General features: G+C 40.3%; 1 protein-coding gene and 1 non-coding gene across 2 annotated transcripts in view; one reads left to right on the top strand and one right to left on the bottom strand.

The window, feature by feature from the left end:
* The first annotated feature begins 2,938 nt into the window (after positions 1 to 2,938).
* On the top strand, positions 2,939 to 3,011 carry TRNAK-UUU (transfer RNA lysine (anticodon UUU)). The gene has a single exon. It is a non-coding gene; the product is annotated as a tRNA-Lys (tRNA).
* A 170-nt stretch (positions 3,012 to 3,181) lies between these two features.
* The window catches only part of LOC109036869 (proton channel OtopLc), a 91,780-nt gene continuing 76,552 nt past the window's right edge, over positions 3,182 to 18,409 (bottom strand). Inside the window, exons 6-12 of the mRNA XM_019051276.2 lie at positions 17,971 to 18,125; positions 15,904 to 16,168; positions 12,614 to 12,776; positions 11,317 to 11,732; positions 10,436 to 10,701; positions 8,275 to 8,531; positions 3,182 to 6,643 (exon numbers count right to left, since the gene is read on the bottom strand). Coding sequence (XP_018906821.2) covers positions 8,298 to 8,531; positions 10,436 to 10,701; positions 11,317 to 11,732; positions 12,614 to 12,776; positions 15,904 to 16,168; positions 17,971 to 18,125 — 1,499 coding nt within the window. The 3' untranslated portion in view covers positions 3,182 to 6,643; positions 8,275 to 8,297. The remainder of the gene's footprint in view (positions 6,644 to 8,274; positions 8,532 to 10,435; positions 10,702 to 11,316; positions 11,733 to 12,613; positions 12,777 to 15,903; positions 16,169 to 17,970; positions 18,126 to 18,409) is intronic.

The raw sequence follows: 18,409 nt of genomic DNA, 5'->3' as shown, positions 1-18,409 counted from the left end.
AGTGTCCTCAAATATCAGTCACCTCCGGGGATTGAGCCCGGGACCTCAATGTTGGCAGCGAACTGCCTTGACCACTACACCACTGAGGCTGACTCCCTTTCTTTAAAGTAAAAGAAGACAATTTTGGCAATCCCCTTTACACCTTGCATGTTTGTTTTTTTATTAGTCGATTAAAGACAAGCGGAGCATTTTGCATGTGTACTCAATGCGTTTGGACAGTTGTTCGAACCTCAGGGGGAATTCGTCTGGTGACGAAGTAAAAGCGAGCAACGAAGAATGCGCCATTGCGATGAAGAGGTTCCAAGATCTGCCGGTCGAGGACCGAAGCCGTTGTCCAATCGTCGACAAACCCAAGTGCCGCTCCACCTCTTTCTTCCGCAAGAACCCAAGATGCACCGTCATGGTTTTCTCCAACGACCAATGCCTGTCCAGGTTCGCTCAGTTTCATAATGGACCAGTAGACAAGGCACGAATTTCCGCATTCTGATACAGTTGCTCAACTAACTAAATTTTCATCGGATGAGGGTGAATGTAGAGTCCCTTTATACTGAGAGTCAAGACAACACCCCTCATGGAGTCACAAACGGGAATAAAGATTACAGAAATTGAACGTTTTTCGTAATCTTTGATCGGCCCATTCTCGAATTCCTTTCTTCGTCCCTTCCCTCATTCCGTTTGTTCCTTGCCGAACCCGTAATTCCCCGGTCCATTCCAGATTATAATCTTTGCAATCGGTGAAACTGTAATCTTTATTCCCGTTTGTGACACTATGAAGGCCTAAAATACGGGAACCAATCAGAAATGGATTCACATTGTCTTGACTCTCAGTATAAAGGGACTCTGGGTGATTGTAGCATTTTAATTGAGGAATCGCCAAAAGAATGTCTTATACGTAAATATACAACTTAAAAAAAAAATCTTCAAAATCAGCCCGTTTCTCGAAAGAGGGGAGCTTTGGAGCTTGGGATCCACTTAGATATGTGCTAGTCCCAAATATGACCCATATTTGGATTGCATTTTGCAAAAAGGAACCAAGGGCAGTGTTGCAAAGATTGTGCAACTTCTTTTGTCTTGGGAGAAAAACCTGATTATCAATTTACGATTTCTATCTCACTCGCTAAAAACCGTAAATTTAAGACAAAAATTACCGTGTAAATTTCATAATTTCAGTAATATAATTACTAAAGATGAAAATGCACAATCATAGGATCATTCTTAGCCTCTGGTTCCTTTTTGTAGAATGCAAGTAGCATCAGACATTTTGAGTGAAGCAAGGATTTTCAATTAAACCATTTTTTTCTGAAACACCCTAGTGTCTCATAGTTCCTCGAGAAAATAAAAAATGCGGGTGGAAATATTGCCGAGTTTCAGTACAGTCAGATTCTTTTGTCCGTAAATTAACGATTTTCAATTTACTGAATTGTGACTGCTGAGGAAAACACAAAACATAATACGTCTGAGTGGTTTTGTGCGAAACCCTGCAAGCAAGGAGAAATAGTTGATAACAATTTTGAACAAAATATAGAAACAAAGGAATGCTTTTGATTCGCGTGTAATTTAATTACTTTCGATATTTTCAATGTTGTGTTTATTTCTTGTTTGGGGTGTACACCTCATCAGAGATGGAGCGTGCGTCGCCTGAGAGACTGCGTCAAAGATATCAACAAAGAATACCTCAGATACCGCACTTTGTCAAAGGCAAGGCGATCTACGACCATTGTTCCAGAACCGAAACAGCAAAGGCAGACGGAACGTAAAAAATCCTTTTTCTAAATTGTAAAAACACAAAACGAAGATGATTTCCCAGCGATTCATATTTTTGGTCTTCGTTAAAGTCAACCTGATCAAAGTTCAAAACAGGTCTCTTCATCAAATTTCAACGCACCATTATAGGATGTTTGTTTAGTCTTTTGATCTAAAGAGATACAACTAACTGTTGCGCCTTTTCATTCGAGGAATCGCACGTAACTCAAGTTGAACACATCAGAAAGGCCCAATATCGACTTCTCGTCGAAAAATGTGTGTGGGGTATTGGAGGGAAATCCTTTCGATCTGTACCAATGCGGTATTATACTATGGGCTGGAGAAGGGTAAAAACGCCTTCAATTTTCGCTCAACAACACGCACAGTCTTCGAGTTCGAATTGTTAGGTCCATGCGCTGATTCAAAATTCGGGTTCAAGTTTTCATGCGACTATATTGAGACGTGATAGTGCCTGTTCTATTTTTGTTTGTAAATGTAACCCAGTTTGTATCATATATTACAAAGACTATCATAATGAGATGATTCTCAAAGATTCTCATAATCTTTCAATACACTAGCCCTCCATTTCTGTAACTAGGAAATTTTCAAATTCCGTTTTACAAAAAGTGCCTTCCTCCAAATTTTATGATGATACGATTGAATGTATAAAAACTAGTTTTTATGTCTGATCATTTTATTGTATAATATTGTTACATTGTATAATATAATAAAAAAATAAATTAAAAATTCCCAAAGATAAAGCTAAGAGCAACGTAGATGGATTTCTGGAGGAGGTCTACAGGAATTTCTAGGAGATATACCTTTAATTTAATTTCTTACTATCTTTCATTTTTGCCTTCATCGTGTCACAAATTCTCATTCCTTGAAGAATCATTTCCTTCTCCTAAAATACTTGTTTGCGACACTTTCTTGCGCATCCTTCTCATTATCGCAGAATCAGAATACGCTATTGCCGTGTTTTCGAAATTTATAATTCGTGCGCAGCGTGTTTCCATAAAATATTACTCCGTTTATCTGGGAGGTGAGGCGGCAAAAACCTATATCCGGCTCTGATTTTTTTTTAATATAGTACACCGTTCTTAATATTCACGAGAATTTCTTATCAGTAATCAGCCAAAACACTTATATCAGTTACTGGTAAAATATTCAAACGGGACATTTTCCAAACATGGTAGCCCGGATAGCTCAGTCGGTAGAGCATTAGGCTTTTAACCTAAGGGTCCTGGGTTCAAGTCCCAGTTCGGGCGAATGTTTTGCTCCTTGTGTAGATAGAGCCTAGTTAACGAAATCTCAGGAATGGAATCCCATTGACTACGTGATATGAGGAAATATTTCTCGATGTAGTACATATCCGAATTTGCCTCTATACAGCATGCTTTTGTTTGAGAAGAAAAAGGGGAAGAGATAAACAACCGGGGAAAAAATAAATTAATTTATTGTCAAAATCTCAGTTTAACTTATGCTACAAGCATTAACATGCGATAACAATAATAGCTACCAAAATGGAAATAAATACTTAAAAATAGAGACAAGTGTTACATACAAGTCAGGGTAAAATCAGATATGTACAGTTTAATAAATAGTTCGCATTGCACTTTGTCAATGAAGGACACAATTTTAATCCTATTTAAGGAACAGTAACTTAAACTCATGCTTTGCCGAAATAATTTAGTTAGAAAGCTAAAAATTGACACTACGATTTAAGATCGGAGAATAATTTCGCTAGTAAAACATTTTGATCATTTCGAAGACGGGGCAAAGATGCATCATTGTAAGACATGAAAGTCATTTGGATGAATGTTAACACACCAACACTGAAGTATGTTTTGGGGAGATTAAGTCTAATTGTACCCATTCCTCTTCAGACAGTAGAAAATACGGCTACTTAGATGTGTGCGGACGCAATCAAGTTTAGTTGAAAATATCGAATCGTTTTTCCCGCAAGAACTGATAAAAATGTTTAATAGCTTGGAGCCATGATATGATGAACTGTCGGAGTAATTTCAATCATATTCTCAGTTTTTATCACAAACCGATCAAGCTACAGATCAAGCATTTAAAATAAAAAATGAAGGGGAAAGAGTTGAAACTGAATTGCGATTAAAAAAGCACAGCATGAAACTTTGACTAAACATAATAAAAAAATGTACAATATTAAATCCACACTATGATAACAAGCAGAGAGGGCGCTATTTCCTTCGGAGAGAGCATGTTGATTTTCTAGCTTGTTTTAAAAGGAAACTTATGCTGTTTTCACGGACAAGAAATGATAACAGGCACAGGATCCGGAATTTCTTGACTCGGAAGGGAAAAATTGATCGAAATGAAGCACTTCTTCAATATTTATTTACCGTTGCTCGCAGAGAGCAAACAGCTATTGCTCTGTTATCCAGAAAATGAAAAAATAAGTAAGATTAGCTCCAGGGTAAGGTTTTTTCGTTGAAGCTTTGACCAGGATGTTACCAGGTCTCCTTCTGAAGAGCGAACAACAAGAATACGTTGCCATATTTAATATTCCAAAAAGAGCACGAAAATGAAGTTTAAAACATTGCAAAATTTTGAAGAAAAAAAATCAAATTGAGTGTTCTGTATTCTTCTTAAGGATGAGTAATCTGAAGGTAAACAACTAAAATAGAAGTGCAAACTATTATGCAAGACAAGAATGCTGGATATTCTTACAAATGGCACATGCAGCGATTCCTCGCAAAATAAACAAATTTGGTAAAAAAAAAAGAAATTCAAGACACTCCTAGACTGGGCAGCGAGAAGAATGAAACGGTATTCAGATTCATTGGCACAACCATTCTTACTAGTTCTCTTTCATTTTTGTTCTTTGATATATATTTTTCATTGTGGTATAAGGATGACAAACGCAATACGTTTCGCGTAGGTGAGAACTGTGGAAAAGAGACCGATTCCATTACATTAGTCGTATTTTAAACAGCTGAAACAATTGTCTAAAAGGCTTTTAATGTAACACCAAAAGGGCACAGAGTCACCCTGTTCAACTTTCCCTGAACTGAAAATAAATCTGTAATTTTTTTTTAGCAAATTGAACTTTTTTGACCTAAAGCTTGAATGACAGCTCAGAACTTTCGTGATAAGGTCTGAACAGGTACTATGAAAGTCAAAGTTGATTTCATCACGCAGAATCCCATAAGGAAAAATGGAATCATGCCTTTTTTATCCAAAATGTTTCCTCCCATTTTAATTCCATTTGGTTTTATACTCTTCTAATCTTAACAATTTAATGGTGTAAATAATTGTTAGACATTTTTTTAAGGACAAACTTGATTGTAAAAAAAGCAAACTCTGTAAAAAAAACTTCAAGCCTTAATGTAAGTTCAGTCTCCTTTCAAAAAGTAAAAAAAACAATTGCGACGATTTCAAGACACCGACACTGAGGTACACATTTTTGCAGTGGCGTGGCGTGCTTTGCGATGTATCGATTGTTATGCCATTTAAATCTATGGAAAAGGATCGATAAACAGGGTGTTCGCAGCGAACACCTTAGTAATCGATTCTTCACCATAGGTTTAAATGGCAGAACAATCGATACATCGCAATTCCCGCCACACCACTGCATTTTTGAAGTTTCACCGTCGATGTGTTTTTTTTATCCGTGTGCTACAACTAGCCGATCGTATCCTTACACCACGGGTTACCGCCAGGGTTGCAATGTTTCATGAAAAATAAAATCTTGAAATTTCGTATGAAATATTCCATGCGATTTCAGAAAAAATATGAAAAATATTGAAACATGTTTTATCGAAATTAAATGCAAAATCAAATAAAAGGCGACTGGGTTTTGCTTTTTGGTGTTTTTTAGTGCGCGATGCATACCCAGCCCCTGAAAATATGTTTCACATTTTTCACAAATGGACGCGTATTTCTGCCAAGCGAAACTATGTGCATTAAGACACGGAAAAAAAGTTTCAGGGGTTATCCCAAAAATTGTTCTACTACCCACACTTGTTAAATGATTTGGACATTTCCAATTAATTTTGGTAGCACCACAATTCAAGTTGGGGGTAATACCGCGACATTTGGGTTAGTAACCTAATTTATCGGGATACTATCACAATTAATCGGGGTATAACCACAATTAAATAGGAATTTGCATATCATCCAACAATTGGACGTATTTCAATCAAACGGAACTAAGCGCCATATGGGGAGGAAGGTAGAGGGGGGCTTGGATTGGCGGCGAAAACGGGCGTCCTGCTCGTTCCTTCCTATGCTCGCAATGCTTTTCCATGGCGCTTAGTTCCGTTTGACAGAACGCGCTATCCGGGATTCTAAATTCCTCAAAAGGAACTCAAATTGGCGCTTAGTTCCGTTTGACAGAAATACGTCCAATTGGGAGCTAACCTCTACCTCTTTTTTCCGTGGACGTGAGCCCTGAGACTCATAAGAATATATGCATAACAGGGCTCACGTCATAATGAACATAGTTCCGTTTGGCAGGAATACATGAAAATGTGTGATATATTTCACGTAAATTTTCAATATATCGTATTTTTCATTTGACGTTTGCAACCGTGGTTACTGTCAGTACTTGAACATGTGTAGGTTGGAGTGCCAGGGGGCCTTGCGGAAGGGGGTGTCGCAGCAGAATCCGTCGACGCAGTGCCAGTTGTCGACGCTGAGCGTCCTCTGTCGTCTCGGGAAGGCGCGCGCGTGCGCGTGCGGCCACGGGTCGTCGTCGACGAGACTGTACTCGCCCTCCGCCCCCGCGTGGCCGCAGGATCCCGGCTCCAGGTACATCCAGCTCCGCGTCCGTCCCACCATCCCTCGGCGCCGAGTCCCTGGGTCCGTCCGGGATCCCGTCAACCGCCCTCCGAAGCTCTTCCGTCCTTTCGCGCCTCTCCCTCTTACCCTGAGCAACAAAAAAGGAGAGTCATTACTACTTAACCTTAAGATATATTGGACACTAAAATTAAATATTACAAAAAACTAACCAATCCAACAGCCAACACTCCCCGACGTAATGTCACCAGACGGTCCCGGGGTCCCCTCATAAATTTTAAGCAATAATTTCTTTAGGCAATCTTATATCTTTGTACATTTTATTTATGACTTATAATAATTTTAAACCTAACCTGGGCGATAGTCATATCTACAGATATTTCCGTCCCTTTCAACACTATATGTAAATTATCTCTATTTCTTTTTTGTAACTAATTTCTATCTTTTGTCTCATATTAATTACTATAAGAACTTATATTATGTAAATTGTTGAATAAAGTTAGAAGGGGAATGTCCTGGATAATAATAATAATAATAAAAAAAAAATACTACTTAACCGCCAGGAAGCCTCGGTCACACCATCCAAATGAGCTATCAATTAGGAGGCTGATTGTTTAAATTGATAGACAAAGCCATAGACAAAGATGACAAAGAGGATATGGAGGGATCCTATTAGTGGAAGCAGGTGATTGCAATAGATGGAGGAGACATGTAATAGACTACCTAACGGCAATACACGAGGAACCCTAGTCAGTCCATCATTTACCCTCTTGGTCTATAAGAACCACTCATTTTAACCAATAGGATCGCCTTATATCCCTTTTGTCTTTTTTGTCAATAGCTTTGTCTACCGATTTCAATAATCGGCCCACTGGTGAAGTCAGCGAGGTCAGAATTCTGATTGGTTCGAAGAATACCAAGAAGAGATGTCTATGGCATCAAATTACTGCGTGACGCAGTAATTTGACATTAATGATCTCTGACTGGCGCGTAAAAAGCTCGCTAGTTAATTTTTTTTCTTCTAAATATAGCTTCAGTTTAATTGTGTGAAGCAGGTTCAAAATTATTCATATTTTCTCGGACGAAAGAACGTAACTTCATTTCAACATTGCAAAATTTCTACCTGCAAATGGTGTTGTTATGATAAGACTATTGGAATTTTCTGATTACAAATGTCACTGATTTTTCTTCCGATTACATGCAAGAATCAATGAAGTTTTGGCTATGAATTACGTATGTATATTCATGTAAAAAATTAAATTGTTGGAGTCAATTTCGCAATATTGGAATAAAGTTACATTTTCCAGATTGGAAAACGATAAGTTGAAGTTCTACGCAGGATTCATGACAGCTTTATAAAGCTGACAGTCAAGAATTTTTCAAAGAGTTTTAAATTCTCTCAAAAATCCTTCAACCTGACGGATCCCTCTTACTTTCTTTCAATTCTATACTGCGCACGTATTGCAATTAGAGGCTCTTCAAATGGAAATGTTCGATGTCTCGGTGAATCCTTCACAGAAAAAAATAGATGGTGCTGACGACAGAACCTTCTGTTCACAGGGCTCCTGCGGTTTCTTTGTTACACTTACAGACTTTTCCTGTTGTGAGAACAGAACTTCGGTCGTGGGAACAGAGCACTCTGTCCTCATAACGGAAGCTTCTGTGACTTTTACAACAGAAGTGCAGGAGCCCTGTGAACAGAACTACTTTTTTCAGTGTTGGGACTTTCGGGGTTGTGGAATTTTGAAGAATGGTTAGTACCTGGGCGTCAGGCGAGGCCAGGGTCAATTGTGCGGGTCGAGCCTGGTGCTTCTGTAGGCCCTCTGCCAGACCTCGAGGAGGAGGACACCCGAGTGGAAGCGGTAGAAGACGAGGAGGGGCAGCGAAATCCGCGAGACGACGCCCCAGGCCAGGAGCCCCATGAAGCGCAGCTGCAGCTCCTGCGTTAGCCAGCTCTGCGTTATGAACGAGTCGAACGCCCACAGCGCCGCGTTGCTGAACAACAGGAACGTTATCACCTGAAAAAATAGGCATGACTTTTTTTTATTTTTTCTTTACGAAATTATTACTTCATTTTGAAAACATTTATATTTTTAAAACGTGACAAATATTTGTAAAACTTTTTCCAAGCGACATTAATCTCAATGAGCCGCAGTTGTGCCGACAGAAACTGCAAAAATGAATAAAGAGGGAAAAAAACCAAGAAGCACGCAATCTTTAGTTTTAACCCATTTGTACATCAATCTTTTAGAGTCAAATACGTCACATTTTGAGCGTTTGGTTGCGCGTACACCTCGCTGCAGCACAATAAAAGCACAAAATGTAAAAGAAAGCATCAAAGTGCTTTGGAAATCATTAAATTTGACACGGAACCACCAACATTTAAAAAACACACATTATATTATTATTCTCCTTTGATAAATTGATACATATTTTTTCTCCATCAATTTAAATGCGAATAATCAATGCAGAGTGGGCAAACATTTCAAAATCATAAGTTAAAAAACGCTGACTATGCGAGTATAAATATTAAAGCCTAACAGAGCAGAGCGGCGTGCTGCCAGCGCGAGAGGCTCACTGGCGCCTACAAACCTAAGTGGATACTCCACGCATTGCACAATGCTTGAAGTATCCACTTAGGTTTGTAGGCGCCAATGCGCGTTTGGCGTTGGCCGCCCGCCCGCCGGCGCCTGGAGCAACTATTTCACAACAGAGGTGTTGCACAGTATTATACGAAATTGAAAGTATTAAGAATGACAGGCATCCTTTAAAAGTACAGATCTTTCCTCGCAAAATAAATCAAAATACTTATCGTACACTGGAAAAATCTAAGAGCCTTTAGTTGATGTAAATATAGAGGTTTATTCGGTTATAACAAGGTGGGAAAATCTTGAAAGATAATTAAGTCCTGTTACACCAAAAAGGTGTAGAGAGTTTTAGTGAATTTTGTCTCATGGAATTGACGCTCCCCCATTTTTACCAAAACTCTCAACTTTATATTATTCTCCGTTGGGCCAAACAGACAAAACAAAAAAAACAAGCAAACCCTCATTCTTCCAAGGCATTTTACATTTTCATCCGAAAACATCGTGAGCAATTGTCGTTTGTATTTACACGTGGGCCAATTAACTTTGGGTCTTAACTGGCACGTGGACCAAAACTCCCGTGCCGAAAAAACGCGTGGACGTAAATTACTGGAAAAAACAGTTGCGCGGACAAAAAATCGTTGACTAAATGTCCTATAACCCTGCGCCCTTATTCATGAAATTGATAGACAAAGCTATGGACAAAGAGGACATAGAGAGTATGGAGAGATCCTTTTGGCTAAAATTGGTTGTTCTACCAAAGAGGTAAATGATGGACTAACTATAGGGTCTCTCGAGGGTTGCCGTTCGTTAGTCTATTACCTACCTCCTTTGTCCAGTTCAACCACCCGCTTCCAATAGGATCCCTCCAAATCTCTTTGGTCTTCTTTGTGTATAGCTTTGTCTATCAATTCAGTAATCATCCCGCTGGGCTTAAAAATTAGAGCTCTGGGGTAAACTGGCTTCTAAACTTGAAGATGATGTGCTGGTTACACGCTCAAATTCCCGTCAATTTCCGATCCAATGGTGACTGGTGCGCACCATCTACCATCAAATTTCTGCGGCCTGCAAAAATTTGATGGTAGATGATGGAGCTGTTGGGCTCATCCTTCATCTGATTGCCACACAACCGTGCTTATTTCATGCTTATTTCAATCAACACGCTGTTTAAATTAATTTTACTCATCAATCTAGATAACTCTGGACCGCCATCTTGGTCATCATTTTGATCGGGATTTGATGGAAATTTGAGCGTGTACCCAGGCCATGAAGTTGAAACACTGATTTCACAACTGTGCGATGTATTGCCTACTTGAAGGATGGAAGGGTGAGTTTACCTGTCGTCCGGGCTTGGTGAGTAGCTGGTGCCTGGTGATGGAGCCCCGTCGGAGGGCCTCTCCGATGAGGGTGGACTGGGCGCCGGCCTGGATGAGCTGGAGGAGGCTCACGGCGAGAAGCATTGCGTGGGTGCGCTGGTCCACGCTGTGCACCGGCGCCGCCGCGAACCCGCTCGCACCCACGATGAGCCCGAATATCGAGTACAGCTGCACGCCGGCAACCGTGATCGCCGACAGGAGGTTGTCCAGTGCAGAGGGCGTTTTACCTGCGAAAAAGATATGTTCAATGTTCCAGCTAGAGTCCCTTTATACTGAGGCCTTGTCTCCACGGGACGTTTTCATGGGACTTGTCCCAAGTTCGAATCGCAGGAGTGAAACTTCTGGGATTTTTCCCACTTACCGTTTGACAAAAGCTATACTAATGTATACATTATCACTAAATTGTGCAATGAGAAAATACTATTTTGAACTAATCCTTAAAAACACCTATTTGCAGAGAGGAACTGAACGCACGTGTGTTGTTTCTAAAATAGACTAGAAATAATAGTTCTGTATTGAAGAATGGAGTCCAGCTGACAATCTACCAGTGGCAGACATATCAAAAATGTAAGTTGCAAAACATGTAATCTAATTCCTGACGTTGAAGACTTCTAGTCAAATTTAATTTTGTCAAAAATAAACGTATACATATTATTATACTTCCTATGTGGTAACCAAAAGTAACACAAGAACACAAATATTTTTCTCAGTGTGAGTAAATAACACCTGGGCTAATTGTTGTTTTTGCGGGTGAAAGTGAGTTCATGAGTTTTCAAAATATCCGCTTTATCATTATTTCATTTCGTTTTGATCAGTTTTGAATGAGCCAAAGCGCTACATACCTGTATGCGAAAGCTTGCGGACCTGGATAAGTCCAAGAACGGTCATAACAGAGCTGATACTGAGTATCCCTGCGAGAGTGCCGCTCGTTAGCCAGAATAGGGTCTCCGCGGGGAAATCAACATCCTCCTTGACAACGAGGAAGATGATGATGATGACGATGACGGTGACCAAACACAGGAGCCCGAGGAAAAGACCCTTGGAAGCCCCGCCGCAGTCGACATTCTCGTCCCCGAGTCGGGAATCCACGCCGTGCGACAGGCAGGACTTCCCGTTGCTCAGGCCGCCGTTCCCGTTCGACGAGTTGATCAGGTTCTTCTTCAGGTTCCCGGAGGAGGAACTCGACGGCTTCAGGTGCCGCATCCGGTCCTTCCCCACGTTCTGCCCCATGATGTACGTCACGCCGGCCGCGATCAGGCTGAAATCAGACGCGGGGTTCAGAAGCGCCTTGCGGGATCGGGATAGGCAAATTTATATACTTCCGAGTTGGAATTGGATTGTATTTTGCAAAAAGGAACCACTAGCATTGCAATGATGCTAAGATTGTGCAACTTCATCTTTTGCAATAAAATTGCGGAAATCGTGAAAAACTATGAAATTTAGATGGTCATTTTTGTCTTAAATTTACAGTTTATAGCGAGTAAAATAGAAACTATTAATGGATAATCGGGTTTTTCCTCCAAGACAAAAGAAGTTGCACAATCTTAGCAACATTGCAATGCTAGTGGTTCCTTTTTCCAAAATGCAATCCAATTGTTGTATCGTTTCTGATTGAAGGAGTTCGAGTGCATGAGCATGTGAAACCACAAATCCATGGTACCACTGCAGAAATGCGTATCTCGCTTTGCGGCGTTGCAGCCTTCCTGTCATATTTTATTTTCTACGTGAAAAACTATTGAACGTCATTTATTAAATATTTTAGTGATTTTTCTTCGCTTTATGAAGAATATTCTAAGAAAACTTCGAACCATAATATTGGTTCGGTCTCCTTCTAAAAAATAAAATAGGAGCGGAGATTTCGAAACACCGCAAGCGAGATATACGCATTTTTGTAATTTCACCATCTAAATGCTGTAACCTTAGGTATAAAATTGACGGAATTAATCTTTTTGTTTGACTCGGCTATACACAACCAAGCGGAATTGTTATGGGTAATCTGATAAGTTGAAAAATTGCCTGTAACAACATGTATTTTTTTTACGCACATCCAATTCGTGCATTTTTAATGGTCTTCTTTCACTTTTTCTGACTGAGATTAATGAATATTATTATTTTAAGGATTTTTAAACATTCTCATACCTGAATTGAACAATAAACGGATACAGGAAAGGCATTGATGAGGTCCAAAGTTGACCGAGGGAATTCGTGTTTAGGCACTGGTGAAGGGCTACAACTTGAGAGATGTGGTTGTCAGAGACAGGTCGGTAAATCGCCACGTTGCTCCAACTACCGTTGTAAGCGGCTGTATAAACAAAACATAGAATAAGGTGATTATTATAAAAGAGGGTCTGAACATGAGAGAGAATTTTTATTATTTAGATCAGATAATTTTACTTCGAAGGATGCAATTTTATAACTGGACGTACATATATTTCTATCAAACAAAGAGCCTTGTTAAAAATGGGTCGAAATTCGCCCCTTTTTAGGCCCTCGATTTTGCAAACGGGAATTGCGCCATATTGTTGCATATGATGCCCTAAGTCTCTGGTAAAAATTTCAGCTTGAGTTGAAAAGTGGTTTCGGAGATACGGGGGGGTGAAGTGGGGGAGTTGAGCGGCTGGCGTGCGCTATTTCCGCGGCTGTTCCTCGCCAAATCTTCGTTTTGATGTCACCCGTTACGTGTTTTTTTACGTAATTTTTCGCGTACTTTCCATTTCTGGCCTTAAAAATTACTTACAACCACTTTTCAAGGCGCTAGGGGGTGAAAATAAGGGTTGAACGGCCAGCGGCGCGCTCTTTCCTTGGCTGTTCCTCGCCAAATCTTCGTTTTGATGTCACCCATCACATGTTTTCCTATGTAACTTTTTGCGTACTTTCCGTTTCTAACCTTAAAAATTACTTACAACCACTTTTTAAGGCGCTAGGGGGTGAACGTGGGGGTTGAGCGGTTGGCGGCGCGCTCTTTCCGCGGTTGTTCCTCACCAAATCTTCGTTTTGATGTCACCCGTTACATATGGTTCTATGTATTTTTTCGCGTACTTTCCATTTCTGGCCTTAAAAATTACTTAAAACCACTTTTCAAGGGGCCATGAATTTTTTTCGCATTTTTTTTTTTTTTTTTTTTTTTTTTTTTTTTTTTTGAGTTTTTTTAATCGATTTCGTATTATTCCCTAAGACCTATTCGTGCCGTATATTTTCACGTTTTCTCAGTGTATCTCCCACGTCGCACGAGAAAATATATACGCATGATTTCATCGGAACATAAATGTTTACACGCCAAAATGACATGGCAAATATGGGGAAAAATCTGAGATATTCCCCGGGCAGTACATTAATCTGATTAATAAAAAATCTGTCCTTTACTTCGTTATTTATTTATTTAAAAGCAGCCATTACCAGTCTACACGCCGTATTTAAGGATATTATGACCACAGATACATTTACACGTTCACGCTGAGAGACCAATCGTCACCCTAATTAAGTCAATGGAAGTATGAAAAATTAAGAGCTATGGCAACTTATCGATTTAAAAATGTGCCTCCCCCCTCATGAAAGCTTTAAAGCTTCACTTGATGATTCTGCCATTATTCTACCATATCCCTTCTACGAACGCTCGTCTTTGCATATCATATAGGCGTGTAAACATTTATGTTCCGATGAAATCATGCGTATATATTTTCTCGTGCGACGTGGGAGGTACACTGAGAAAACGTGAAAATATACGGCACGAATAGGTCTTAGGGAATAATACGAAATCGATTAAAAAAACTCAAAAAAAAAAAAAAAAAAAAAAAAAAAAAAAAATGCGAAAAAAATTCATGGCCCCTTGAAAAGTGGTTTTAAGTAATTTTTAAGGCCAGAAATGGAAAGTACGCGAAAAAATACATAGAACAATATGTAACGGGTGACATCAAAACGAAGATTTGGTGAGGAACAACCGCGGAAAGAGCGCGCCGCCAACCGCTCAACCCCCACGTTCACCCCCTAGCGCCTTAAAAAGTGGTTGTAAGTAATTTTTAAGGTTAGAAACGGAAAGTACGCAAAAAGTTACATAGGAAAACATGTGATGGGTGACATCAAAACGAAGATTTGGCGAGGAACAGCCAAGGAAAGAGCGCGCCGCTGGCCGTTCAACCCTTATTTTCACCCCCTAGCGCCTTGAAAAGTGGTTGTAAGTAATTTTTAAGGCCAGAAATGGAAAGTACGCGAAAAATTACGTAAAAAAACACGTAATGGGTGACATCAAAACGAAGATTTGGCGAGGAACAGCCGCGGAAATAGCGCACGCCAGCCGCTCAACTCCCCCACTTCACCCCCCCCCCGTATCTCCGAAACCACTTTTCAACTCAAGCTGAAATTTTTACCAGAGACTTAGGGCATCATATGCAACAATTTGGCGCAATTCCCGTTTGCAAAATCGAGGGCCTAAAAAGGGGCGAATTTCGACCCATTTTTAACAAGGCTCTTTATATGCAGGTGAGAAATATGGGGTGCGCTCGTTAGTTCTCTGGCCGTAAGAATGAATGTGAATAATAAAGCGCCAGTGACGTCAACGGAGATGGATATCATCGTGCAGTTCGCCTCGTTGATCATTAACTCATGAGCCCTGTCCACAACGCTCTCGTGCCATGCCCGCGGCTCATATATCCCGCATTCAATCGGCACATAGTTCTCTTTGCTGAATTTAAAATCCCGCTTTTCCAATTCTTCAAAAGGAATCACGCCCACTGACCACATTGTTTCTTATGCAACTCTCTAGAACACACCCCATATTTCTCGCCTGCACATAGTTCTGTTTGATACACCGAAAAAAAATAGATGGTGCTGACGACAGAACCTTCTGTTCACAGGGCTCCTGCAGTTTCTTCGTTATACTTACAGCATTTTTCTGTTGTGAGAACAGAACTTTGATCGTGGGAACAGAGTACTCTGTCCTCATGACGGAATCTTCTGTGACTGCTACAAAAGAAGTGCAGGAGCCCTGTGAACAGAACTATTTTTTGGGGAATAATAAAGCACACGCAAGAAAAGAGGTTTGCACGCAATTTTTTTTTACAAAAATCGTCTGAATGCACGCAAAATTTATTGAACTGCGCGGTATTTTTTGCACGACATTTTAATTTGATACCACAGAATTCTGCTGCAAGTTTTTCGTGAAAGTATTTTTTTTTTTTCTGTTCACAACTTTGATTTTTCGTGAAACATTTTTTCCATTGCGTGAATTCTTTTACAGTTGCGTGAATTATTACAATTACTGTGACATTCGTTTTCGATTTCGTGATAAACATACTTTTTCCGTGAATTTACCCTTTTTTTGCGTGCCGATAAATTCAACCCCTATTTTTTCAGTGTAGAAATACGTCCAAATGATGCTCAAAATCTCAATTAAATTCTACAGCTTATTAATGATCCTAAAAATGAAGACTTACCATATCCAACGTCCCTGATGTGCCGCTGGAGGCTCATGGACTTGGGGAAGCCCCTGAGTTGGAGAGGAGTTGGGATCCCGGTCTCGAACGGGGACGAAGCGCGATCTCGCGGCTGAAGTCCGCCCTCAGTCTGAGCCAGATACACGAAATACGTCCATTCGATTCCGCTCTCCCAGATCACCAACCTCACCCACAGAGCTAAGTTGGTCGCCGCCAGATGCATGAAACCGAACCGCGCGATCAGACCAAACTTCTCCACCAACACCTGGAAACATCACAAAATCCAAAATCTCAAACGGAACTCCGATGAAATCAAACTCTACATCGGAGATGTTGCATGTGTGAGGAATTTGCGTTTTGACTATGGATTCTCATGTAAAAGTTTGCGAGAAACACGATGGTGCCACTGGTTTTCTCTGAAATCAACTCCCAAGCTCAAAAACAGCTCTCAAGTTGAGGCCAAAATGGAGGGAATTTCCGACGGCAATTTCTCTATAAAAAATTAAAATGGCGGCGTAAATTTTTAAACGTCGCATGGCGCTTGTGATACTTTGGCCGGAAGGTGATGACATGTTAGCGCCTACTAGACTGTTGGAATACTTCACGCATTGCGCCTGCAGCACGGTGCGCGACTGCACGTTTTAGTTGTTGAATATTTTCTCGAGTTAATGGAGATGTTGCATGTGTGAGGAATTTGCGATTTGACTGTTGATTCTTATGTGAAATTTCGCAACTCCCAGGCTCAGAAAAAGCTCTCAACTTGAGGTCAAAATGGAGGGGATATCCCACGCTATCCTGAGAGTCCACCTCTACATCAAAACAAACTCTCTATGCAAAGATAGGGAGCAAATACATTGACAAGGCTGCCACTTTATTTGGGGACTCCACAACTGAAAAAACGGCAACCCTGCAAATATATTTGCTCCCTATCTTTGCATGGAGAGTTTGTCTTGATGTAGAGGTGGACTCTCAGGGTAGGGTGGGGTATCCCCTCCATTTTGGCCTCAAGTTGAGAGCTTTTTTTGAGCTTGGGAGTTGATTTCAGAGAAAACCAGTGTCCCCTTCGTGTTTCTCGCGAACTTTTACATATGAATCAACAGTCAAATCGCAAATTCCTCACACATGCAACACCTACATTGTCAGTGAATTGAGCCACGTTCAGCAGAGGGGCTCATTCTACGGAAGGAATTTTGAAAATCATCAAATTTCCTGAATATTGTTGACGATTATGGACTGAAACTTATGGCATACTTAAGACTTATCATAATTGGACCGCGTTAAGTAGAAAGGAACCAAGCCACATTTGTTATTGCCAAATTTGTTCGGCATTTTAATGTTTTACATGAAGACGATTGAGCGGATTTTTGGAAAAATTTCGATGCTCAGCTTAGAGCGAAATCCTTCAAATTTTCAATAAAATCCGCACAAACGTTCTCATGTTAAAAATTATTCGCCGAGTTAAATTTGGCAAAAGCTGATGTGGCTTGGTCCTTTTCTGTTAACTGCGGTCCAAATTCAACTTCACAGTTGCCTGGGAATTGAACTACGTTCAGCAGAGCGGCTCATTCTACAAAACGAATTTTGAAAATTATCGCATTTTCTGAATTTTGATGTCGGTTATGGACTGAAACTTACGACAAATATAAGACTTTTTCAACGATGAAAACGCCTATCGCGTTAAAAATATATCAATTCCAAGCTTAAACAAGGGGGATTTCTTGGGGCCTTGATTCTATCAGAATGAAGATTTTGGTATCCTTTGAACCCTCAAAATTCCCCTTCGGCCTGTTTTTATAGTTTCATTGCTTTTCTCGTTAAATTTTCTGCAGGAAGTGCCCTTTAGAATTTAAAGCGTAACGAAATAAACATTTCAATTTTCAATAGTTGTCAAAAATGCCGTGTCCGACTCCTTCAAAAGACTGTGTCCCATTAAAAATAAATTCACTGTGTATGCAATTGCATCATTACATGGACAATATCTCTGAGCCTCATTACGGAGGAACCTTTTGATATTCCTGGCAGCTCATTACTTGACGTAAAAGGCAAATCTGAAGCCTTGAAGCATACCTGCGAGTTGACGAAGAGGAAATGCATCTGAAGGAAGGTGAAAAGACCGTGAAGGATAGGGTGGACAAAGACGACGTCATTGAGGCACGATCCCTCCATCATTGAATGCATGGCCATTTCAAGCCCGTTGAACACCAACGTGCCCAAACCGAAAGCTGGAAAAATGAATCATATGGTAACTTTCATCCTCTTCTGGGTCACTAGAAACCTTTGAAAAAATAACCCATCGATATGTAATAGGTTTCTTTCCATTTTAGCAGTGAGACAGCGGCATCTTCTTCCTGTTCTATACTGCCGTGCTAAGGAAGAACGCCGGATGAGCCTTCAGGCGTTGCCAAATTTCCGTCAAGAAATCACATATTTCCAGGTAACGTTATAAATAATTTTCTTCCGATTTTTCAGAGAATTTGGCTCATAATTTCGTCTAAAGTGTCTAAAA

Source organism: Bemisia tabaci, chromosome 9, assembly GCF_918797505.1.
Source record: "Bemisia tabaci chromosome 9, PGI_BMITA_v3".
NCBI classification, from domain to species: domain Eukaryota; kingdom Metazoa; phylum Arthropoda; class Insecta; order Hemiptera; family Aleyrodidae; genus Bemisia; species Bemisia tabaci.
This window is presented reverse-complemented; position numbering and strand designations above follow the sequence as displayed.